General features: G+C 37.4%; 1 protein-coding gene across 2 annotated transcripts in view; it reads left to right on the top strand.

The window, feature by feature from the left end:
* LOC149828965 (2-oxoglutarate (2OG) and Fe(II)-dependent oxygenase superfamily protein) overlaps positions 1-12,288 on the top strand; it is a 36,076-nt gene extending 23,788 nt beyond the window's left edge. The window contains exons 5-8 of one of the 2 annotated variants that reach the window (XR_016434373.1): positions 11,104-11,310; positions 11,425-11,550; positions 11,817-12,037; positions 12,155-12,288. Coding sequence is in view for 1 of the 2 variants with exons in the window: in XM_090017827.1 (XP_089873953.1) it covers positions 11,104-11,310; positions 11,425-11,550; positions 11,817-11,966 (483 nt within the window). In the remaining variant the exon portion in view is untranslated. Of the gene's footprint in view, positions 1-11,103; positions 11,311-11,424; positions 11,551-11,816 lie in introns of both variants that reach the window. The other variant, XM_090017827.1, reaches the window with a different exon arrangement.
* The last annotated feature ends 14,133 nt before the right edge of the window (positions 12,289-26,421 follow it).

The following is a 26,421-nucleotide window of genomic DNA, read 5'->3' as shown; positions in this document are numbered from 1 at the left end:
AAGTTGCAGGAACAAAGTCTCATAATCAACACTCAAAAGAAGTAGGGCATTTATCCCACACCTTAAAGAAACCTAAAAAGATGACCAACATATCACAATCTATATAGGAGATTTTGGACAGAGGGCTGCAGTCCATTCATCCTTTGCAAATCAAAGATGAAAAACCTATTTTGTGAACCAATGCTTTGTCCAAAAGATGGAAAGATAAGTCAAAGAAAAAATAGAAAATATAAACTGAGAACAAGAATGGGGAAAAAGTGAAACTTACCCAAAATGTACAAACTACGTGTTTCAAATGAACGAACTCGTCTCCTCCTTTCTCTCCGACAACAAACCCTAATACACTCAAACAAATTTTTGGTCCCCGAACTCATCTCCTCCTAACTCGTCTCCTCGGCTCTCTGTTTTTCAGAAAATAACAGGCCCCCAACTGTGTGTTTCTCAAAAAATATAACATTAGGGTTGGGGGCCCCTGTTATTTAAAACCTAATTTTTGGTCAAATGAGGGCTTTGACCTTCATTTGACCAAAAATCTGAGGCGTATACGCCTCACCTTGAGGCGCGCCTCGCCCCGAGGCGTGCGCCTCAAGGCGTTTGAGGCGCATGCCTTGGGGCATTTGCGCTTTATACCTGCGCCTCAAGGCATAAAGGCCCTTGCCTTGAGGCGAGACACACTTTTAATAACACTGGTTTGGAGATGCAAAATGCAATAAAATGTATCACTGTCATCAACAAAAGCTGAATATAGAGCTATGACAACAACAATCATGGAGCTAGTATGGTTACCAAATCTCCTTAAAGATATGGGAGTTGGCATATCCAAACCTCCGAAGATTTGTTGCGACAATAAAAGCATCATTTACATTGCCCACAATCACACATTCCATAAGCGTACTAAACATATTGAGATGGACTGTCACTACGTTCGTGATGAATGCTTGAGAGAAACTATTGAATTGCCATATATCACATCAGAATATCAACTCGCAGATATTTTTACCAAAGATCTCGCTACACCTCGCTTCTTGTTTCTTCTCAACAAACTTTCTGTGATCACACCGTAAGTTTGAGGGGGGTATTAAAATAGACTATATATATGATTATATATATAATCATATATATATGATTCTTACTTGTATTACCCTTAAGGGTATTTTAGTCTTTTCATAAAACCTTTTTTGTATTCTTTTATTTATTTTATTTATTTATTTATTTATGTCTTTTATGTAGCCATAGAGTTGTTGGGACTCCCCAACGATCACATTTGTGACCGTTGGGAGCCTCCCAACCAATGTTGTGAAAAGCGTTGAGGCGTAGCGAGGCGCTCCACCAAAATCTGAGGCGAGGCGTAAGCCTAATTTTTTTTTTGTAACTTAAAAAAACTATAAAAATGATGTAAAATTATAAATAAATAAGAAATGCTTTATTGATGAAGCAACAACCAATAAAAAATAAAAAATCTCAAATAAATATGAAAAAATATGAGATTTTTGTTAGATTTATTTTGAATCTTTTAAAATTGTACAATATAGAAAAAAAATCCCTAATGCTTAAGTAACTAGATGCAAAGATGTTAAATTCATCTCTGTTGTAGGCATTACAGAATCCAACCTAATAAGATCTTACTTTAAATTAAAATTCAAAGTCAGATGAAAAAATATAATACGGAGCCCACATTGACTGTTTATCAAATACATTCTATATGTAATTAGTTCATTATCCTATGGATTTAAATTCCGATTTGGTTCAGATTCAGATGTAAGACTGCATATTGAACTCGAATCTGATTATTTAATACCTGCTAGCTCTACTGAATCCTGCTATTTGGATATGGATTTGTTAGATATCCAACTTAATCCGAACCAGAACTAAGTTTGAAACCTGATCATTCCAATGCCCCCAAGGCCACACTAAATCTATTGTAAAGAAGTGTAAAATCTCTTATTGCTTCGGCATTTCATGCACAACCAAAATCAATACAAGAGTGCAAATGGATCAGATTTGAATTTTTTTCCCAAACAGAAACCTTAATTAAAATAAAATCAAATTTGTATATCTTGATACTTTTTTCAGATTTATGATCTCAGGCTATTCCCTTTTTTCTCAGTTAGAAATTTTGGATTTCTAACGGTTTTGAGATCTCAGAGATCCCCCAGTTGAATGAAGGTCGGATCTGGGGTGGTCCGCATGTCTAGATCGGATCTTGAACCGCAAGCCATGCAGACACACCCTAAGTGTGTTTGTTCCTGTGTATTTCATCTTCCCATCTCCCCTTTTTTCTTTTATTAGAACATTTTGAAGAGTTTGAGCATGCAGGGCAGTGAAACAAGCTGAGCCACTCAAACTCATAAAAGAGGCTTAACAAGCTGAATGTAAACAATGGCTACTTGGCTCAGCTTGACTCGTATATGCTCGTTACAAATTTTAATGCTAAAGGAGATTAGAACTCAACCGAACTGCAGACTGAAATTTTGCACAAAAAAATAACATAAAAGAAAAATATATACAAATATATAAAACATGTACCTCTTATTCTTCCGAAACCCAAGCTCGGGGTAGGTTGACAGACGAGACGAAGAGAGATGGGAGAGACCGAGACGAGAAGTGGGAGACGAGTGAGGGACTGTGAGAGAGAGATGAGTGAGAGGCGAGTGAGAGACTATGAGAGACAAGTGAGGGACTGCGAGAGAGAGATGAGCGAGAGACGAGAGAGAGACTACGAGACGAAATGAAAAATTAGGGCTTAGGGTCGGGGGGGGCTGATTTAATAACATCTAAGTTTTGGTCAAATGGGGGCTTTGACCCCCGTTTGACCAACAAAATGAGGCGCATGTGCCTCTCATTGAGGCACATTTCGCCCCGAGGCGTGCGCCTCAAGGCGTATGAGGCGCACGCCTTGAACCTTTTGCGCTTTATATGTGCGCCTCAAGGCATAAAGCCCCTCGCCTTGAGGCAAGGTGCGCTTTTTGCGCCTTGAGGCACGTTTTTAATAACACTGCTCCCAACGATTCTATTGGGGGATTCCCAATCGAGTCTATACTCTCTCTTTCCCCTCTTTCATCTTGCATAAATAGTGGTGAACTCCTCGCATGTATTCCAATGCATTTTCAAAGCATATTCATTCAATAAACTCTTTATTTTCACTTTTGTTGTTATTCTAAGACTCTTTGAAGTCTTTGTGTGCATTCTTGTGTGTGTATTGTGTAATGAAAAGAGGCGGAAGCACCAATAGAGCAAATGTCACTCTTAAAGAGTGACCACTAAAGCCAAGAACACAAACACCAAATGTGCACACACAAAAACTCTCAAATATGGAAATGACTTAAAGTCATAAGTTGGATATTATTGAAGAAGAGAAGAGAGAGGGGTATAAACCCATACATTTAAGAGGGGAAGACCTCCTCTATTTATAGAGGAGGGAAGCACTAAAGGAACCACAAGGGGGGGGCTCCCTTATAGTTGTTGGGAGTCCCAACGGTCAGAAATCTGACCGTTGGGGCCCCAACGACTACAAGTGTGGGGCCCCCTTGTGGTCATTTCAAAAAAGGAAAAATAAAGGAAAAAAGAAAAGGAAAAAGGGAAAAAGAGAAAAAATAAAAAGAGAAAAATACATAAGTGGTTTTACAAGAATACCCCTATCGAGTATTTATCTAAATGAGAAATAATATATATATACATATATGTATATACATATACTTATATATATACGGATGTATATATATATAAGTATATATAAGTATATATATATATATATATATATATATATATATATATATATATATATATATATATATATATATATATATATATATATTTTAACACGCCCCCTCAAACTTTACGGGGAGAAGACCGAAAGTTTGCTAAGGAGGAACATAAATCGTGGAGTTGGAAGCGCTTTGGTGAAGAAGTCAGCCAGTTGATATTCTGAAGTAACATATGGTAACGAAATAGTCCCTCTGAGATATTCGTCTCGAACATAATGGCAATCCATCTCGATATGCTTTGTCCGTTCATGAAAGGTGTGATTGCTGGCAATGTATATCGCACTTTTGTTGTCACAGCAGAGCTTGGTAGGAGTGGAAATGAGAACGCCCATGTCGGCAAGGAGACTTCTGAGCCATACGATTTCCATAGTTGTCATCGCCATAGCCCGATACTCAGCTTCAGTAGATGATAAGGAGACTTTCTGCTGCTTCTTACATCTCCACGAGATGAGAGATTCTCCTAAAAAAATACAAAGACCCGTAATTGAGATACGATCATTGGGATTGCCTCCCCAGTCAGCATCAGTAAAAGCAGTCAATTCAAGAGATGAGGAAGAGGATAAGAAGAGTCCCTTTGAGATGGTATTTTTTATATATCGCACAATTTTCATTACGGCCGCCATATGAACTGTGGTAGGTGCGTGCTGAAACTGGCTTGCTGCATGAACCGCATGAGCTATGTCAGGACGGGTGATGGATAGATAAGTGAGGGATCCAATTAATTGACGGTAGGGAGTTGGATCTTCAAGAAGAACACCATCTTCAAGTCTAAGTTTTGCATTGATAACTTCTGGAGTCTCAACTTTCTTTTCGTCAGATATTCCTGATTTGGTACAAATTTCAGCAGCTAACTTCATCTGAGATAAGATGTATCCACGTTCGGAATAAGCCACTTCAATACCTAAGAAATATCGTAAATAACCAAGGTCAGACATATCAAAGGTATCTTTTAGCATAAACTTAACATCATTTACTCCCTTTTTGTCATTCCCAGTGATGATCATATCATCAACATACAACAGAAGCATAATAATGGAGTCACCTGTTTTCTTCACAAAAAGAGCAATGTCAGTATAACAAGAAGAAAAGCCTAAATTTATTAATACGTTACTAAACCTATCATACCAAGCTTTAGGTGCTTGCTTAAGACCATATAAAGCCTTTTTTAATTTCAAAATTTTTCCATTTAAATCCATACCTGGAGGTGGTTCCATATACACTTCTTCATTTAAATTACCATTCAAAAAAGCATTTTTAACATCAAGTTGAAAAATTGGCCATTTTTTAATTGCGGCTATAGTAATAAGAGCTCGAACACTAGTCATTCGAGCAACGGGGGCAAAGGTTTCATCATAATCTACCCCATACTCTTGGGCATATCCTTTGGCTACCAACCTAGCCTTATATCTTTCCAATGAACCATCACTCTTAGTTTTCACTTTAAAAACCCATCTACATCCAATGGGTTTCTTGCCATTGGGAGGATCAATGATTTCCCAAGTTTGTGCCCTTTTGAGGGCATTAAGTTCAAGTTGCATAGCATCATTCCAATGAGCATATTGCTTAGCATCATTGTAATGAGATGGTTCATGAAAAGAGTGAAGAGCAAGAAGACATGCTCGAAAATTAGGCGAAAAAGAATCATAAGAAACAAACCTATTTGGTATTTTAGAAATTCGATTTGACCTTCTTTGAGAAGTCTCTTCGATGGACTCATTTTGGGAAAATCTTTCAAGGGCACAAGGAGGATTCCTTTCATTCCTTCTAGAGTAGACTTGTATTTGTCTTGAACCATTTTCTTCTAAGTTTTGATCATCGCTTGGATGTTCAACAAGATCTTCACCAAGGAATTCATTAGGATCAATATGATCATCTTTAGGCAATAAGTCAAATAAGAATGAATAATCGATATTTTCATTTGGTTGGGGCGAAAAACCACTTTCCTCTTCAAGGAATGTGACATCTTTAGAAATATAAAGCTTGTTTTTAAGTATGTCAAAACATCGATATCCTTTTTGTTTTTCGCCATATCCCCAAAAAATGCATTCAATAGCCCTAGGGGAGAGTTTATCATTCTTGTGGGTTAAAACAAAGCATTTGCATCAAAAAATTCTTAGTCTTTTATAATCGGGAGACATGTTGTAAAGTTTTTCAAAAGGAGAAAGATTTTTCAAGGAGGACGAAGGAGTTCTATTGATAAGATACGCAGAGGTTAGAACCGCCTCGGCCCAGAAAGATTTTGGAATGTTTCTTGAGATCAATAACGTTCTTGTAGTCTCTATTATGTGCCTATGCTTTCTTTCCGCAAGGCCATTTTGTTGTGGAGTGTTGGGGCAAGAACGTTGGTGAAGAATTCCATTTTCTTTCAAATAGGTTTGAAAATCATTGGACATATATTCGCCTCCCGAATCGGATCGAAGAATAGATAGATTTCCCAAAAATTGGTTTTTGACCATTGCATGAAATTCTTTAAAGAAGGAAAAAACTTCGGATTTACGACTTAGGAAGTAAATCCATGTGAATCGAGTAAAATCATCAATAAATACCACGTAATACGAAAAACCACCTTTAGACAAAATAGGGGAAGGTCCCCACACATCGGAATGAATAAGTTCAAATGGCCGAGTGGTAAAGTAACTTCTTTGAGAAAATGGAATAGTTTTAGATTTCCCAAAAATGCAATCTTTATAAGTCATGTGATTGTCTTTACAAGTATTGTTCAAAAACGGAAAAAGAGACATTTTTACAAAATTTGGATGGCCAAGTCTCTCATTCCATATTCCAATACTTTTGTCCTTTACAAGATTACATGATGGCTTAGATGGAAGAGTAAAAAAATCCATAAAATAGAGGTCACCCCTTCTATGGCCTTGCCCAATCAGCTTCCCTGACTGGAGATCCTGCACGGTGCAATCCTTGGGTGAGAAAGAGACTTGGCATCCATGATCGGTAATTTGAGATACGGAAAAAAGGTTTAAATTTATTTTAGGAACGATTCTTACTTTAGGAACAAAAAAGTTTTTAAAATTAAGAGATCCAATACTTTCAATTTTTAATGATGTACCATCGGCGGTTGAAACACAAGAAGATATAGGTTCGGAAAAAACGTTTGAAAGAGAATTTTTATGAGATGTCATATGAAAAGAAGCACCGGAATCTAGAATCCACATACCTGGAGGAGATGAAGAGTAGGCAATGGCGGCCCCGGATGTTGAAGGAGAAGCCTTGAGTAGATGTTGGAGAGCTTCGGAGATGTGATTTAGAGTTTCTTTGATATCTCCTTCTTTTGTGCAATCTTCCTTCTTTGGAGAATCTTCTCCAACGGCGGCAACTTTTCCTTTAAGCTTTGGGCAAACCGGTCTTATGTGCCCCGGTTCATTACAATAATGGCATATAATCCCCTTTCTAGGTCCATAGTTATTTTTGTTAAAGTGGGGAGGTCTATATGCTTTAACATTAGATCCGGGCCTAGTAACGGCCAAAACATCATCACTCTTAATGCTCAAACCAAGCCGAGTTTCTTCTTGACATATCTCGGCAAGGGCGTCTTCAATAGGTAGGGCTTTGCTTCTATGGAGAAGAGATGCCTTTACTTGTTCAAATTCCGGGCGAAGACCATGAAGAAATTGAAAAAAGTGCTCATTTTCAATTTGTTCCCTTCTTAGCTCAATATCTTGAGGAGCAACCCACTTAGGCTCAAGAAGAGCAAGCTCATCCCAAAGGGGGGTTAGAGAGCTAAAATAGTCCCGGACACTCATGTCCATTTGTTTGGTAGAACGGATTTTCTCTTGACAAAAAAATTGCCGAGCAAGATCCTTTTGGGTATACATACCCTTAAGGAAAAACCAAGCCTCATTGGCCCTTCTAAATTTGGCAATATTAGCACAATTTTTAAGATCTACATTGTTCATGAACCATGCCAAAATTTTGGCATGGTTACTTTCCCAATCCTCAATTTTGGATTGATGTTCATTAATGGCTTTGATGCGCTCATCGCCATCTAAAGCCTTCTCAATCTCGTTTTCCATTTTGGTGAGAACAAGAGAGGGTTCGGGAGTAGTTCCCATAACAAAACCCCAAAGTTTCTTACCTCTTAGGTGATTTTCCATCGCGGAGGCCCACATGAGGTAGTTGGACCCATTTAGCTTAAAAGAAAGCTCCACTTTAGAGTCACGTTCCATCGGCACCAACTATTCTTCTCTTCTTCAAAAAACTTTGAGAGGCACGCGTTCCAAGATGATAAAAGAGAAGCCCAATCACCAACCGAGCTTTGATACCATGTAATGAAAAGAGGCGGAAGCACCAATAGAGCAAATGTCACTCTTAAAGAGTGACCACTAAAGCCAAGAACACAAACACCAAATGTGCACACACAAAAACTCTCAAATATGGAAATGACTTAAAGTCATAAGTTGGATATTATTGAAGAAGAGAAGAGAGAGGGGTATAAACCCATACATTTAAGAGGGGAAGACCTCCTCTATTTATAGAGGAGGGAAGCACTAAAGGAACCACAAGGGGGGGGCTCCCTTGTAGTCGTTGGGAGCCCCAACGGTAAGAAATCTGACCGTTGGGGCCCCAACGACTACAAGTGTGGGTCCCCCTTGTGGTCATTTCAAAAAAGGAAAAATAAAGGAAAAAAGAAAAGGAAAAAGGGAAAAAGAGAAAAAATAAAAAGAGAAAAATACATAAGTGGTTTTACAAGAATACCCCTATCGGGTATTTATCTAAATGAGAAATAATATATATATACATATATGTATATACATATACTTATATATATACGGATGTATATATATATATAAGTATATATATATATATATTTTAACATATTGTGCTTTCGTGTCTTTGTATTGTCCATTCTTGGACTTGTATATGTGCTTTTGCACTTTGTCTTGTAATTCCACATATCTCATTATAATGAAGGCATCTTGTATCCAGGCCCCATACTGGTTATAACATCTGCCATGGCCTGAAAATGAAAGGAATTTACCGCATTGAAAGGAATGTATGAATCATAAAATCATCTTCCAACCGTGACATTCGCCTCCTCGACTAAATGTTGAGGAGTCATAACAATACAAGTGTTGGGTTGCACCCTAAGGGCATTCATAGGATGAAAAAAGCAAGGTTTTAAACCCAGTGACTCGGGACTCGACTCGTTCTTTATTGACTCGTGACTCGGCGGGTCAACTTGGTGACTCAGACTGGGTTTTGTTAACTTTTGATTTTAAAAGAAAAACAATATATAAATTGTCATTTAATCATATAAAGGTTTGTAGAATGACGTAATTACTAGTTTAATTGATCATAACAAATGCCGAGAAGTCCCTGTAGCACCAAAACCTATTTCTTAAAATAACATTTGCAACACAGACAAAGACGTGTTAGGGATGATTGGTAGTCGGTACCACATACAAACAAATCCACCCCACCGAATATGGGTAGGTACTTCTCCAGACCAATGCTTTGATCTATATGATACATTCTGTATCTGGAATTGTTAATCATAATGGTTGGTATCTTCAATGCAGTGTTGGCCACAGGCATGCAAACACACATGCACATACACACATATGTTCAAGTTCATTATCCACATTATTGGTAGCTGAAATTTGCATGCTCATAGTAGAGCATCACAAAAATTAACTGATAAAAGCACAATATCATGCAAATCACATCTCTGGATAATCATATATGTTTGGATAAAACATCAAACAACAGAAAATATGATCTAGATCATCTTAACCACTTAGCATCTATCTAAAAAAATGCCTTCCCATAATAAATCGCCAAGCCTTACTGCATTTATATGAATTAGCCTTTAGAACATTGTCTTAACATAGATACCAGTCTGATGAAATTTGAAATTATGAATATAATTGATAGATTTTAAGAGCATAACTTTGGGTAAAAAACTAAAAAAAAGAATTTCAATCTTATATGTTTCCAATGAAGTTTTTTATTCATTCTAATGTTGTGTGCTTCTTAGCAAATATAATAAACACATCTTAGAATTTTCATATGCACTAAATGTGAGATAATTTTCATATGCACTCGAAGTTTTTTCTTCAGTATGATCTAAGGCCCAGCACTCGCCCGAGTCAGGCCGAGTCGGGCCCGAGTCTTGGCAAACCGAGTTTGCCTTGCCGGGTTGACTCACTGGAGGGCTGAGCCGAGCCGAGCCAGCCGAGTCACCGAGTTGACTAGGCGAGTTTTAAAACCTTGGAAAAAAGCTCCTAATAGAGCTTCTAGCTTTGCCTCATCTCGAAGAACTCCTTTCTCCTCCTCTTCTTTTTGTGCCTATGATAACACTACTATTGACACTAACAACACCTTTTTCCTTCGCTGCAAAACTTTCTACTTCTTATCTTATGTTAAGAGTTGTAGGATCAAAAGTAGAGAGCTCATATTCGTAATACACATCCTCTCAGGGATTTGCGTACCTCATTTCTGTCTCATTCATCTCTGTTTCTTGTCTTTTTCCTTTCAGATCATAAAGTATTTGCTGACATTGCTATTTCACAGCATTCGACAATTTTCTTAACGTGCATGTTTGCACATTATGATGTGTTTAAGCTAAATGATGCTTCAACCAAGAGATACCACCCGAAAAAGAATTTTGGCAATAGTTGCACATGATTTTAATCAGTTTTAACTCATTATTTGAGTGCCCCCATTTCCATGCATCCTCTGATGCCATCTTTTCCCCAAAAAAACTTAATAAGAAGCAAAAAATAAGGATTTTTTACCTTAACACACTTTCTTGAGTGAAAAAATGGTGAAAATGCATTCCTACTTGAGGAAGCCCTCTCTTTTGTGTACGAATCAATCCCCAAATCAATCTCACGGCTCCTAGGGTGAGTAGGTTCCTTTCTAACAGCCTTTAGACAAATGGAGAAGTTGGCCTTCAAGAAGCCTTTAAAACCCAAAACTTAAAAAGTAAGTTTCGGGTCCTTTTTAAGTGCGCCACACTTGTATCGTACAATATGACACTATACAGGAGTGTATAGTATGATACACTCGATATGGGTACGATACACACTCGTATCGCGATACGAGTGTGTATTGTATTTCCAAAAAGTAACGATACATATCCTACTCTCTTGTATGATACAGTAAGATACAACACTGATTATAACACATTCTGAATTTCACTTATTAATACTTTTCATCTACTTCATATTTTCATATCCATCTTTTCTTGTCCAATGCTGAATAATTTACTGCCTAATAGTTTGCCGTGATTAAGGTAACATCAGATTCTGCTCTTTTTAAAACCTTTTGTTCATGATTATTCCAGAGTTTGCTAAGTTACAATTTTGTTTCCTACATTCAGGGGCCTCATTTGCTTGCTCCAACAGGAAGTAACCTTCAAAAATATGGCAAAGAAGGAACAGTGTTTGCAGGATACCACTATGACCTTAACTTCTTAACAATTCATGGCCGGAGCAGGTTTCCTGGCCTAAACATCTGGTTAAGAAATGGCCAGAAAGTCGAAGTAAAAGTCCCTGTTGGTTGCCTCTTGATCCAGACAGGAAAACAGGTAAGTTCGATCTCCATTTGCTTGGATACAAATCTGAGCCATGGTGCCGATATGCACATGCAGATGAATATACGCATAGCTAAGAACACTGTTCTGTTTTGTGTCCTTTTTCAGATGGAATGGCTGACAGGAGGAGAGTGTATTGCTGGCATGCATGAGGTTGTGGTAAGTAAAAGGACCATTGCTGCTATCAAATCTGCACAGCAGGAGAATCGTAGTACGTGGAGAGTTTCGTCAACAGTAAGTGGACTCATCATCAATCTCATGCCGGATTATTTTACAGTATGTTTATAAAGACTTTTTGTGAAGATCTGACCTGCCGCCAGTCCTTGAATATGGTGTGATGCCCATCAAATTGCAAGTTGGGCAGTCAGATCATAATAAGATAAATATAATTTCCACAGTATTTTCCTTGTTGGAAAATATTGGGTGCCTATGGAACTAAGCCAGCTCAAATATTAATCTCATCTTCCTTTCCTAATTATCCTTCCTGTTGCTGTTCACAGTTGTTTGCACATGTTGCATCTGATGCTGTGCTGAAGCCCTTGGGCCACTTCTCAGATTCACCTCTTTCTAGCAAGTATCCAGCTGTTTATGCAGGGGACTTTGTTGAGCAAGAGTTGGCAGGAATAAATTTGAAAGGGACGGGAGAATAAGAGATGAAAGTGTTGTAATGCTAGTTAAGTGGGGTTTATTATTGTTGGCCAGGACCAAGTCAGAGGCCAAGGTACCTTTACTCCTGAGTTAAAAAATATGTTATGCAAATGACCCTTTTTTGTATTAAGAGCTAGAAAATAAGTGGTTTGATGAAAACTTTGTGACATCAAGATGTCATCCAATGTAGCAGGTACTGTCATTATTGGTGCATGCGCTTGGTGGCCTCGTCTTCTGAGATAAGTGTTTGATCTGGATCTCTTCTATGCTAACTCTGCCATTTTCTTGTCTCTGATTTGCTATTTAATAAAGAATTCCGAACAATGCAACAGTTGCTATTCTCTGCTCTGCATGGGTTGTTATGTCATCATAAGGAGTTTCATGGGTGTTAATGTCTTGTGAGTAGCTTGCGGAAGATGATCTGGGCATTTTGGAACAACAGTAGGATTGCTGTTCTTGGGATTCCAAGTTCATGTGTCTAATATCTTGATAACAAAACAATCTCTCTCTCTCTCTCACTCTCAATATCATAGGTTCTCTACATGTACAGCGTCCTAGGCATTGCATCAATTTCATGATTTTAGAATATGCTGAATGTAGATGAGTTTTTTCTCTTTGCCACCATCCATCTATTTTCGATATGGCATTGTGCTCCAATATTAGCACACACCAACTTATCCAAGTTTTTTCATAACTGGTCGATCCAAACACCCACTTAAAGACATGCCTGGTGGGTACCTTAATTTGCAAAGAAGTGGAGGAATGAAAGTGAGAAATTTGTCATTTTCAAAAGTTATGGCTACACGATCAGTTAAGGTGGGAGGTTCTTTCGAGAACTCGTCGGAAATGGCCTGGGGCTCCTGTTAACTGGATTGGGAAGAACCAGGTTATAATCTAGCTAGCATAACTAATTGTAAACTACATGTGTCTCCTGTCCCATGTACCCTGTTTTCCGTCATGTTCACGTGCTGTTAACAGTCGGTCACTGCTGTAAATGGAAACTTCTGTAGTTGGGCGTGATACCTCATCACGCCCCACCATCGCTGCTTTTGAATATTGAATTTTCTTCTCTCTCAAAAAAAAGTTATGCTTGAAAATAAAGTAATTTTGAGTGTATTCATGTGCAGCAAGTTTAGGCCAATTTTGTGCAACACTAATTACTGACTAAATGTTACCTTTGGTATTCTTTGCCCAAAGCCTACAACAGACGCTGTGGGGAATGACCAAATGAGAGCTATGTTCTTGGAGGGTTGCTATTGCATAAGGTGTTTTGATGGTCTTGTCAGACTTTAGAATGGCTTGTAAACCATGGGAATTCTAAGAACAAAAAACGGAATGGATTCATTTACAAAGAATGATGATGATGTTAAGTGCTCCTTGACTTTTTTTTAAAGGCAAGCTGGGGTTAGGCAGACCCCTACCAGTTATACAACTTTGCCATTGGGTTTTGAACCTGCAATGACCCAACACAAGGTGATGTGTACTAGATGCTGCTACCAGACACGCGGAGCCCCTGTTTAAGCGCTCCTTGACTGTTGAGTATATAATCGACAACTGATTATAGTCGAGTGTTCCTATCCTCATGGATAAGCCAACCGGAAATTGAGGCTTTAAGGCTCCATTTCGGAGATGGATTTGAGAGGGAGATGAGGATTCACTGAATCTCCTACCTCTGCTGCTGTTGATATCATATATTTGGGAGATGGGAGTGGAAATGAGAGTGGAGATCGCTTCCCATCTCCCTTATCCTCAAGAGGATGTAGTTGATAACTCCACTCCATTACCCATTTTCATCTCCACTTTGCTCCAACACCGGCTCCCAAAGAGAGCTTAACATGAGCTGAAACTCAACAATAATTAGTATACACTCTAAGTTGAGACTTCAATATGAGTTGAAACTCAATAAGAATGCTTAGTATACTCTAGTGACGATATCTGAAATAACAGTCTCCTTGCATTGACAAAGAAATTGTCAAGCGAAATGAGAAGAATCCAGTATTTTTGGATTGGTATTTGTAAATTTGATTATGGAGGACTGTTCACTTATCGGAACATAATGTGATTCTATTATATTGGTTAAAACATACCTGTGCAGTGCAAATGGAATCCCCTAGCTTGTGACCATCTTTGGAGAAAATATCCAAAAGATAGATAATTGGGGATAGGATCTTGAATCTAGATTTGAAACCCAATTCTAGCTTCAAACACATGCAACACACACACACACAAATCGATACTACTAATCAAAGTTGGGCAACATCAGAATTTTAAGTATATATATCAGCCACATGTTAAATGCCATTGTCTGTTCAAGGTGTTTCATTGGATATGTTGCTTAGTATTTATGATCAGTAGAGGATGAACCCAAGAAATTGAAAAACTAGAGAATACTCCAGACAAACAAAGTTTAAAGAGTTGGTAGAATAAAATGCAGGATACAACTTAAAGTGAAAAGCTAGTGATGAAGATATTACAATAGGAAGGAAGTCTTTGCAAAGCAATAGTGAAATAAAGTTATTGACTTGTTAAACAAACTTTAAAAGTTATTAAAAATAGAAGATACAATTTAAAGTGAAAAGCTAGCGGTGAAGATGTTATAATAAGAAGGAAGACTTTGCAAAGCAACAATGCAATAAATTCTGGTACCTAAACTAACAAGATGGTAGTTAAATCATCTTGGTGACTCCTTTACTATTGAAGCTGCATTTCTACAAGCCTATAGCGTGTTGTTAAGATATACAGGTTAAGTTAGATGTTCGGAATAATGAGAATGGTTAGGCTTAGAAACAAGTATGTTAGAGATGTTTAAGAGCTTTGGCAATTAGAAAGAATATAAGATTGCAGTGTAAGATGTAGGGGTGGCAATTTCTGACACGACCCGCCAACCCGACCCGCCAACCCGCTTCTTAGCCAGGTTCGGGTTTGGCTTAAATGGGTTCGTGTCGTAAACGGGTTGACCCACCTAACCCGTTTATTAAACGGGTCGGGTTCGTGTTAGGGGTATGCCAACCCGCCAACCCGTTTAATAAACGGGTTAGGTGGACGGGTCAACCCGTTTACCCAAACCCGACCCGACAACCCGTTTACCCGACCCGACCCGTTTATTAAATGGGTTAACTGTGTCGTGTCAGGTTACCCGTTTAATAAATGGCTTGGGTTCGTGTTGAGGTATGCTGACCCGCCAACCCGCCGACCCGATTGCCACCCCTAGTAAGATGGTCTCATAATAAGATGGAGAGCACACATACTTAGTTTTTTTCTTTTGCCCTTCTTGATTACTCAAACTGGGTAACCTTTCTGTTATGATAGTCCGACCTAACTATCTAGCTATCTCATTCTATATCAAATAAGTAGGGTCAATAAGGCATAAGTTAAAAAAAAACAAGCCAATAAAGACTTGTGAAAAGATACGGGTAAGGATGTGAAAATTAGTGGTACATATATGAAAAAAAAGACACACTTCTTCAACCTCTTCAAACATTCATCCTCTCCAACCCGCTCAAATATTCAACTTTAAATATATATTCAAATATAAACATACACATTAAAAAACAAACATACATCATCTTCAAACCCCTCATTTACATCCTTTTCAAACCTACAACAAACACACTTCAAGAATGACTACAATCAGACAATTCAATTATGACAATGTTAATGGTGATGATAGCAATATAAGAATTTAGTCTGATAACTTACAAATATTTTAATCACATTATGATTGAAGACTCGATAATGCTTTCACCTTTTTCTGTACTTACATGAGAATATGGAAAAGCATAAAGATAATATTAACAAAACGTCTTTTCACATTCAAGAGGATATCAACTTCAATTCAATATATATAGATATATATCAATTTATATATATTTAAAATTAGTTTTATACTAACTATAATAATAAAAAATTTAATACAGGCCAAACAGAAAAATAAACTATAAACAAACATGTGTCCTTAAAACATAACATAACATAACATAAAAAACTATGATATGTTCATCCGACAAATATATATCTGGCAGTCTTATCTACGAGAAAATAAGAGAGATCTAGGATAGAGGGTTCTCTCTGAGGGAATCTATGAAAGTTTGCATATGCTATCTGAACTTTCTATTTTCTTCTCTGTCTCATTCTCGGTCTTCTTTTTCTCGCTCCCGGTTTTCTTTCTCTCACTCTAGTTGTTCTCTTAATTTTGAAGCTCCGATTGTGTCGCCTCCAGTTGAAAAGATACCTCTGAAATATCGATTTTGCCTTTGGATAGAATGACAAATGCACCAATTCCTCTCATATGTCCAGACCGCTCCCCGAGAACTTTGGCAAAGACGTCTCACTGTGACATTGATGAGCCTCCTTGTGAAGAACATGTTTCATCACTTTCAATCTTTGCAGAGTACAACTTGTTCTACATGACATTAATATTTGGTTATCAGTAACTATTGATAATGTACAAAATAGAATGAATGAATGGATTTTGCTTTGCTCCTATAAAGTGTGGGTTATTTATAAAGGTGTCTTCTGCTTCGCTGCAGATGAATGTCGTGCAATTTGAATGGGTTGCATCTTTTTGTAGAATGCACTCGCCGTCAATTCCTGCCTATCTATTTCAGTCTACAAACAACAAATTTAGAATCTATTAAATCAAACATATTTAACACTATACTACTATATAAAAAAAATTAAGTTTAGAGAATAAGAAACTTACCCTCGTATGAAACCTATGGATATACGAAGATGATCCAATAGTATGTTGGACTGTCTGTTTTGCTCTATTCGTAGAATTTTTCTTTGATATCCGATATTAACTAAAGAAAAATTAATTAGTTCATAAAAATTTAAAAATTTGAGCATTTATTTACTTATAAATATATATCCAATATTTACCGTCCAATAGTCTTTAGTGAAAAAGTTGCAAATCCCTTTCCGCACTTTAGAGTCAACTCTTGGGAGGATATTTTATGGCTTCATTGTGGTTTTTAAACCTCTTGTAATGCTTATAAAAACCTTCTCATAACCTTGAGTATGATACCTGAAGCTGCTTATCCATGGTAGTACGATGTTCAGCTATATCCTTGTCCAAATCAAACTTCTCCTGCACCAAATTATCATAATATAGTTAGTAAAACTTTTTTTATGGATTAATCTATTTATTAAAATATAGTTAGGCAATATACTTAGATAAATTGCTTTACACAACACCATCTTCTCATCCTCTGGGACCTTTATCTATGATTTGTGAGTTATGTTGGCCCACTCCCTAACGATTCACGAAAGCCCCCTAGAGAATATGGAGACCCCCTCGCCCACGATTTCTTGCATCTCAAGCTTGATACTTACTGAAGCCTTTCATTACTTGATTTGCTTATAGTGGGCTAAACATTTGTTCTTCCCATGTTTGTGTTGAGAAGATTTTATAATTGTTAATTTGTTATAAGAAATAAATTAATATTAATAAGAATGATAATAATAAATTTTTAATTATACAAAAGATAGGTTGAATTAATATTTACCTGAGGCCATCATGGACGACTTTGAAGCTGCAGTGGCCTGTGGTGTTTGGGGGGCATCTCTTCCTCCCTTGAAATATCACCCACATGCGATATGAAGTGGATCTGGTCTAGGTGTTCAACTTGGTTGGTGGGTGGTGAACCGTTCTACGAGAAGGAAGAACGCGCACATCCTCATTATGAACGACTATATATCAACATCTATTAATTTCATGCAAACAATATTAGATCAGACAACACTATAGAAAATCGAACCATACAATAATATTCACTATCATACAAGAACAATATTAAATTTGATATATATTATGAAGAACCGATATACATTTTTGAACTCATTTTTAATAGGAAAAAAGAATACAAAGGCAAAAGACAATACAGAAGACATAAGACAGATCAATAATACATGCACTTACATTACACTTTTTTTGTGACCCTAAATGCTTTGTCAATACTTCAATAGGTAGATGTTCAACTGCATTTATATCAAATTCTAGGTCTAGCCATGAGTCCAACCAATTAATGTGCCATGATTGATTGGGCTCTATTGAGGCAACAATCCAGTTAGCCTATCCAAATTTCATGCCAGGCTAGACATGCCTGTTGCCCGCCCCTACTAGAAAGCTAGCCCATATTTGTCATCCTTGGTTATTAAATTCATTTTTCAATCAACCATAGTTATGCAACATAATGAGTACACACGAACATTTTCGGTAACAACTTAAAATATGACAACTCGTAAAATTTCAGCAAAACCTAGGTTTGATTTGTATGAATGAAAATATCAAAAGTAGGAACCAATACCAACAAAGTCCTGTGAGCATAAACACAAGATTGCATGCATGTGTTCCAAAGAGCAAGAAATTTGAACTTTAAACTATAAAAGAGAGAGGTTGATAAACTAGTAATGTATAAGCAAGACTTCACTAGAGTAATAATTACATAAACACTAAAACTATTCACACCAAAGATAGAATATTTTACAAGCCTTACATGTGTTTATGAAATTGATTGGTGGATTTACTAAGATGTGAGTACTAAGTAACAATAAGATATACACAAACCTTTCAAGTTGGGACACTTACATCTTTTCTAGAACCTGCGCGAGTGTAGAGAATCAATATATATCATTAGTCAAAGAGACAATTTATGCCCACTTTTATGACTTTAATTAGTTGTCATTGTTGGTTAAAAAGGTAGATTAGTCTTTTTGCTTTTGCTAGCATAAAGATTTCAAAAGCTGATTAATTATGGAATGGCAATGAAAACATCCAAATATGTTGAATGATGTGATCTTTTCAAACATAATTCGTATTCTATCTTTCACTCTCTATTCTACTCTTTTTCCTATCAAGCATTTTATAGTTTCTTCAAATGAAAACTTGTATGGAGGTTTAGAAATGACATACACACCAAACAAATTGCTGACATGCATAAGCTCATCCAACAGGAGCTAAGTTTCATAAGATGCACTGCAAAAAGATATTTGATAGAAAAAATTGCATCAATCTTGAAAAAAATAAATAGAGGAAATAAAATAAAAATAAAAACATACTGCAAATTATCCAGTTGAATACCCATATACCATATTCTTTCCCTTTTTGAATACAAGTGGAAGCCTAGTCAAAAAACAAATGTTACCCAAGCATATTCAAATAAATCATGAAGAATAACAACATATTGATGAAGAGTATGACTTATATCATACAATAAGAATAGGCTATAGAATACAAACAAGAAGAGATATATAAATTTGGACCTGATTTTAATGAAATCTAGATACAAAAAAAAAATGAGCTGATGTTAAATAGTGCCTAGTTGGGGATAACTAAGAACAACAAACAAAACATAATTGACAAAAAAAGAAAAAAGGATAAAAGAAAAAAATCAATATATACAATAAACACCTAAGCAAAAAATGATAGTCACTATTGTTGACCAAAAAAATGTTAAACACCGACAGAGCCAAACCCAGTCGAGGTTGGGTTCGACACCTACAACAATGAGGGGAGAAGAAGAAGAAGAAGAAGAAGAAGAAGAAGAAGAAGAAGAAGAAGAAGAAGAAGAAGAAGAAAGAGAAGAGAAGGAAGAAGAAGAGAAAGAGAGAGATACCTTGGAGAGGGAGGCCAAGGTCTGACAGCATTACCCAAGCAGGGAGGAGGAAGGGCGGAGTTCAACGGTGTCACCCAAGCACACACACAGAGAGAGAGAGAGAGAGAGAGCGAAAAAAAATAAATTCAAAAGGGCCCGTCGGGCCCTAATTATAGACACAATAATGATAACATTTATGACGATGTTATAGAGTAATCTATAACAACGACATAAATGTCGCCATCATAGAGTCTATAAGTATACCATATAACGACGATATACAAGGTCACCATTACAGAGTAAAACCTTATAACAATGATATTTATATGTCACCATCGATCTTTAACAACATGATTACCAACTATTAAATATTGTTGTTAAAGCATTTTTAATGACAATATTTAATGGCCAAATAATGTTGCCATTAAAGACGTATCTTTAATGGGATATATTAAGTCACTGTTATAGGTATATTTATAACGATGACATGTGTGTCGTAGTTGATCAGTCACACAAATTTTATTATTGTCGTTAAAGCATCGCTGCTATTGACCCCCATCCTCGTAGTGATCATATAATATCACCGTTATAAACATACCTCTAACGGCGATAACTAAGATTGTTGGTATAGGTATGTTTGTAACAGCGACATAGTTAACGACTATATAACATCGTCGTTATAAACATACCTAAAACAACGATATCTTAAGGCATCATTATAGACTTGTCCATAATGGTGACATTTGTTGGGGGCCAAGGTATTCACGAGGATATCTAAAGTTGTCGTTATTGCTCAGTCAATAGCGACAACTTTTTATATCGCCATTAAAGAGTCAACACTATTAACCCTCATTATTGTAGTGATGGTCAGATGCAAACCAGCAAAAGGCTGGGCTAGGCCAAAGTTAGTTCAAACTATAGTTACTAGGAAACAAAATGGATACAAGAAGCGATGCAGGAAGCAAAAGTGGGGAAGCAAATGTTAAAAAAGTAGTATGAAGCATGATACAATTATGAAGTGATTATGCAAACACATGAAAAATGAAAAAGAAGCACATACAAAACAATATAAAGTGTGGGTGAAAGAAGATATAAAACCAACATTTAAGCTTGTTAAAAAACATAAAACCAACACTTGACAAAAGGCGAGAGAAACATTAAGAAAGCAAAAGAGAATCAATTTCAAAAATGAGGAGGAAGCAAACTTCCTACTAAAGAGAATCATGTTTCCTATATTTTGGAAGTGGGGTTTCTCAAAGCTTCTACTCCTTTCGAGGAAGTGAGGAGTTTTGTAACACTCGGATCTGGGACCTCCTGAGTTTGGGTTCGTAGGTATTACTTCTTGGAGGGAAGAGTACAAAGTAAACATAATAAAACCATGGCATAATGTTTTTTTTTTTTCAAAATGAAAACATTTTCATATCATAACCAAGGTCATATCTGTTACATCATTTATTTGAAAAACACAAATTAACATGGGGTTCAACAAATAAAGACAGTAAAATAAAAGTCTTAGTAAAATAAAAGTCTTTGCTCGGCTCTTTGGCTGTTTGTGAATACCCGCTAACGGACGTTGACCTACCTGAGGTAGATCTCCTAGATCCTATAATTGTAATTATTAAGGAGGTGAGTGTAAAACTCAGTACTCAATTCTATTCACATGCATATAGTTCTATATTCTCAAGAAACATAAAGTATGAATTGTTGTCTAAAATTACATAATTTACTAACATGCATGAAAAACTCAAGGATACATGAAATTATTCTTTACATTATAGCTATCTCATGTGCAATCATTCTATTTTTAATAATGTACAACATCTATATCAATTGTGTTCTTAAACATACAGTCTCATGCAAGCTATCTCATACAAACAACAATTGTTTATTATTTACTAGAGATGCTCATAGTATCCCTTACCTCGAATATGAGAAATAAACTCTCACCTTACAGTCGTGTCTCTCGTAGTAGTAGTCAGATCTGTTTATTACACAAAATCCACTTAATTATCAAATTGACAATTCCTATATTTTATAAAATTACTAAACTACTCTTCTTGAAGGTGGTCTGACAGACCTTGATTTTTGTACTATGTGTTTGGTCATGAGATCAAGATGAGAAGATTCCTCTCTTAGTCCCGATTCCAATGAATCAAACCTCACTAGATTATGAGTTTGGAGTGAGAAGTTATGACCTTTTTACTAACCCCATACCATAAGGGTATTTTGGTCTTTTTATTATGTTATGGATTTGACCTGACTCAGTATAGGTCAGAACCAGGCTCAATCTATGTTCAATCCAGATTGACTGACTAGAACCCAATCTAGTTGTCTCAAGGGTTTATATATATATATATATTCAAATATGATTTGATCTTACTTGGTTTGGGCTCACACCAAGACCAAGTGCATTCACGTTAAACTAACCCAACATAATTTTCTAACTCTGTCTTTCTTAGCCAAACCGACTGGGTTTAGGTTCGGTCCAAACCAAGTGGGTTTGATTTACAACTACATTCTTTATTCTTAAGTAAACTGGATCTGGACCCAATTCTGTCCAATCTGGTATCAACTGGACTAGACCCATTCTCAGTCCCAATCTAATACCAACTGGACCAGAACCAGTCTCAATTGGACTGGACTCAGACCTAGTATGTGCTAACTGGATCAGATCCAGTCTCACTTTGGTGCCAAACTGAACCAAATCCAGTTCAATTTGAGTTTGGTCCAAACTAGACCTGAGACAAAGAATCCAGTTTCTGTCTTATTGGATCCACAAAATTGAACCCAGACCCAGTCTAGTTTGGGTCCGATTTAGTGCAAAAAACTGAGGCAAAGGTCTAGCCCCTGTCTCGTTTATATATATATATATATATATATATATATACATCCTAAACAAACTCAGTCTGCTTGACTCGGTCTGTTCACTACTGGTTTGGTTGGTCCGACTCGGTCTGGTTCAGCCCAGACCGAGTCAGTTGAGCATATGTTCCTACTTCTTCTTATCAGCCCGACTCCCATGGCCGAGACTCAGGGTGTCCACTCTTTGTCTCGCCCTCTCTCTGTTCACGATGGTGCCACCGGCCACCAGGGTGGTTGCCGGTGGCTGAGACAGAGGGCACCACCCTCTCTGCTTCTCATACCAGAGGCACCGACAATCCATGTGGTGGCTGGCGGCTGAGACAAAGGATGGCCCCCTCCCTCCTCTATCTCGCTTTCCTCTTCTTCCCCATGCAACACTTACAACCCGGTGGTTGTCGGCGGCTGAGACAGAGGGCACTGCACTTTGCCCCTCCTCTCTACCAAGGGTTATCGGGTTTCGCCATTTTTTTTCCAACGATGCTGGCAACCACTGTGGTTGCTGGTTTGTCTCTCTCATGTCCAACTGGCGTCGTTAACCACAATGGTTGCCGGTGCCATCTCTCTCTCTCTCTCTCTCTCTCTCTCTCTCTATATATATATATATATATATATATATATATATATATATATATATATATATATATATATATATATATATATATATATGCCTTCCGGATCTTCAACGCCACTTGCCGCTAAGGCCTCCCCCGGATCCGGACTGATGGCCTCGGATTTTATCTGTATTTTGTGTTTATTTTTGGCTTATGTGTTCTTTGTCTTGTTTGTCGGTTTCAACGGTTGTTGAACCTGTCGTAATGTTGATATCTTTGATTCGGCTCTCTCTCTCTCTCTCTCTCTATATATATATATATATATATATATATATATATATATATATATATATATATATATATAAACCGTAGGGGGGGGGGGTGTTACTTGTCTTCCGTGACGTCTCCCAACCTATCTCTCTCTTTGAAATTTTTTTGAGAAGAAGATAGGGTGGAGGGGGTTGTGAGGTTTCTTAAATAGGGACCTGACAACCATGGGAGCCCCTGCACACACCCACTTTCTCAAATCGTGGGAGGGGGGACTCCCCATGATTCCCCTCTCTATCTTGATGAGGAACCATTCTTCAATATGAGGAACGGTTGCTCATGGTTATCCCAATCCTCCCCTTTTACTTTTTTTTTACTGTACTCGATCTAGCCGAGCTTGGTGGGCTCGAGCCCACCCAACTTGGCTAGATACAGGTTTTACAAATTTCTTGCTTCTGAAGCAAGCTTCCCCATACAGAAAGAAGCTTTCAGTAACTATGGTTAAGATTCCAATAGATGACCGGCTGATGATGACCATGGGCCAGTGGGCATGCCACGTTGGCGGACTTGGGCCCATGGATCCGGTTTGAATTGAATGTGGACATGGTAAATGAGCCAAAAAAGTTGAGCTTGAGGTATTCATGCTTGGCTTGTACTTGTGCTGAGTTTGAGCTGAGCTTGAGCTCATACCAAGCCTGAGCTAAATGACCAAGCATGGGTTGACTTGTTTACCAAAAAACAACACTGGAAGACCAGAAAAACCCATTTAACATGTTTCATTTAGCGCATACCCATTACTCTCTCTCTCTATATAGTAACTAGAATATGAGAGCTGAAATATGAAAACTAGAATATGGGCATTTCTAACATTTTTTTGGAGATCCAACCATATGATGTGCTTGGCAAGGTGAATTTGCTAGGAATCAACCATTGGATCATATATTTTTGATAAAAAATTGTGATTTTTGAATGCTTGAATATTTATGAAGATTATGAGCCACTGATTTTAAAACCTTAAAAAACTCATGTTTGTGCATCAAAATCGGATGATTCAAGAGCGGGTTCTTATTGTAGATTATACAAGTATGGTTAGATTCAAGAGAAAAGGACAAAAAATCGCGGTTCACAATTAGTTCTCATATTCTAGTGATTCTCTCGCGCTAGTGCTAAATAAGTTTTCAGGGTTTCTTTTGTTTTATTTTTAAACTCTGACCGTATAGATGTGATAATTTTACAGGGAACAGCTCTTGAAGTGTTTTATTCCGACACATGACCAGGGGCATAGCTAGGGGGGGGCAGGACAGTTCCCCAAACAGTTAAATTTTTTTTTTTTAAAAGCCCAGTCCTAACCCTGCCCTGATTCCATATGAAATAGATTTTTATCCATTTTTTAGCCCAGCCCTGACCGCAGCAAATAGTTTGATTTGTCCATATGAAATAGATTTTTATTAATAATTGTAGCCATTTTTATTTTATCTCAAAAAAAAAAAAATTCGGGAGCGCTGCCCCCGAACCCCCGACTATCACACATAAATTTTTTTTTGCTACACCCCTGTTTGCCCCCCCCCCTCACATGAATCCTAGCTACGCCCCTGCACATGACACATGGCGAGTTTTTATAAGGTTCGAATAATCAATGGTAAAAAATGTTTGTAATTTTTTGAGGCTCCAAATATCATTTTTTCATCTAAAACACATGATCCAGGTGTGGATTCTTCATAAATCGACCATGCCCAACACATTTATGGGGTCAGGACCGCAAAAAAATATAAGAAGGGCAGAAAAACCCATTTAGCACGCAACATTTAGCATGTATCAATTTCGCACCTACCCATTTCTCTCTCTCTCTCAATATATATATTTCAGTGAAAAGCATGTCAAGGTCAGGCTAGTTGAGACCAACTCTTCGTCAGACTGAGACAAGCTGTGCTTGAACATTCCAGGATTAGATTTGGCTCGGCTCTTGTGGAGACTAGTCTAATGTTGTTTTTGACTAAAAAAGATTGATTAATATTTAAATTTAACAAACACAATGCCTCATTTATGATATTAATTAATAATTTAGAGCCTTAAGCTGTTTTTAGTCTGGCCAATGAAAGTAACTGTTGAAATGGGTTAGTCTTGGCTAGTCAAGGATCTGTTTGAGCTTGGGGAAAGCGCAGTTACCAGCATACTAAATGTGTGTGAAGCGAGCATTGATACAAGTAAAAAGAGATTTTATAGTGAAAATGAAGGGAATAATATTTGGATTCGCCAGCTGCCTTGTGCTTATATTTTAGTGGGCTTTGCCCATAGCCATGGTACCTGTAAGTTTCATAATTAGAAACATGACTTTTTAATTTCAAATCTTCTGGCATAGAAATTGCATTTCCAACATCGAAGAACTTTAATTTTATATTTGAGAAAAGTAAGCTTCTTATTTATAGGAAACGAACTTCTTATAAAGTTTCGAAAGTATGAAAGTAGTGCTTGGTTTCATGCTTCCAAGACAAACTTCCTGAGAAGCAGGTTATCAGGTTTTTTAAAATCTTCTGATAGATATAAGGGAAAGTTAGGCACGATTCGACCAAACTGGTCCAACTGAAAGCAGATCAAGTGATCTGCCAAATCACTTTTAGAAAAGTGATTTGGGATCCTCACCGTCCACAGTGTACACAAGGACAAGCAATGGACGGTGAAGATGAAAGTGATTTGACAGATCATCTGATCTGCTCTCGGTCCGACCATTCTTAAAATAGATACTGCATGGGTTACCATATCCCAAAGCCCTGGCCTGCTCCCTTGCCAGGTGCGCCTCGGCAAGGGTGATTCATGCCAGGGCCTAAATTTGGGCCAGGCATCCCCAAAGCCCGAGGGCAGCTGCCCTCTAGTGTAACCCAATATAGAAGTTAATTAATAGGAAAAAGAAAAAACGAAAAAGGGAAAAGGTCCTACACAATACAACGTTTTCCATGCTTATTCTCTAGCAACAAATAGCAAACGCCACTATAATTGTATGCTCTACCAAACTAGCCAAACGGTAAAACGTGAGGATAGAGGTGCAATATGCATGATATCCTCCCTATAAATTAAGTCCACTACTGCTCCCAAAAGCCAGTCACCTATAAGGAATATTTACCAAGATTAGGTCACTAATGAACTCTGCTAGCAAAGCATTAGCATGCCTACTAATTGTTGCGGCC

The sequence above is a fragment of the Nuphar pumila genome, chromosome 9 (assembly GCF_984573655.1).
Source record: "Nuphar pumila chromosome 9, dmNupPumi1.hap1.1, whole genome shotgun sequence".
In the NCBI taxonomy this organism is placed as follows: domain Eukaryota; kingdom Viridiplantae; phylum Streptophyta; class Magnoliopsida; order Nymphaeales; family Nymphaeaceae; genus Nuphar; species Nuphar pumila.
The sequence above is the reverse complement of the archived record's forward strand: the minus strand, read 5'-3'. Positions and strand labels throughout refer to the sequence as shown.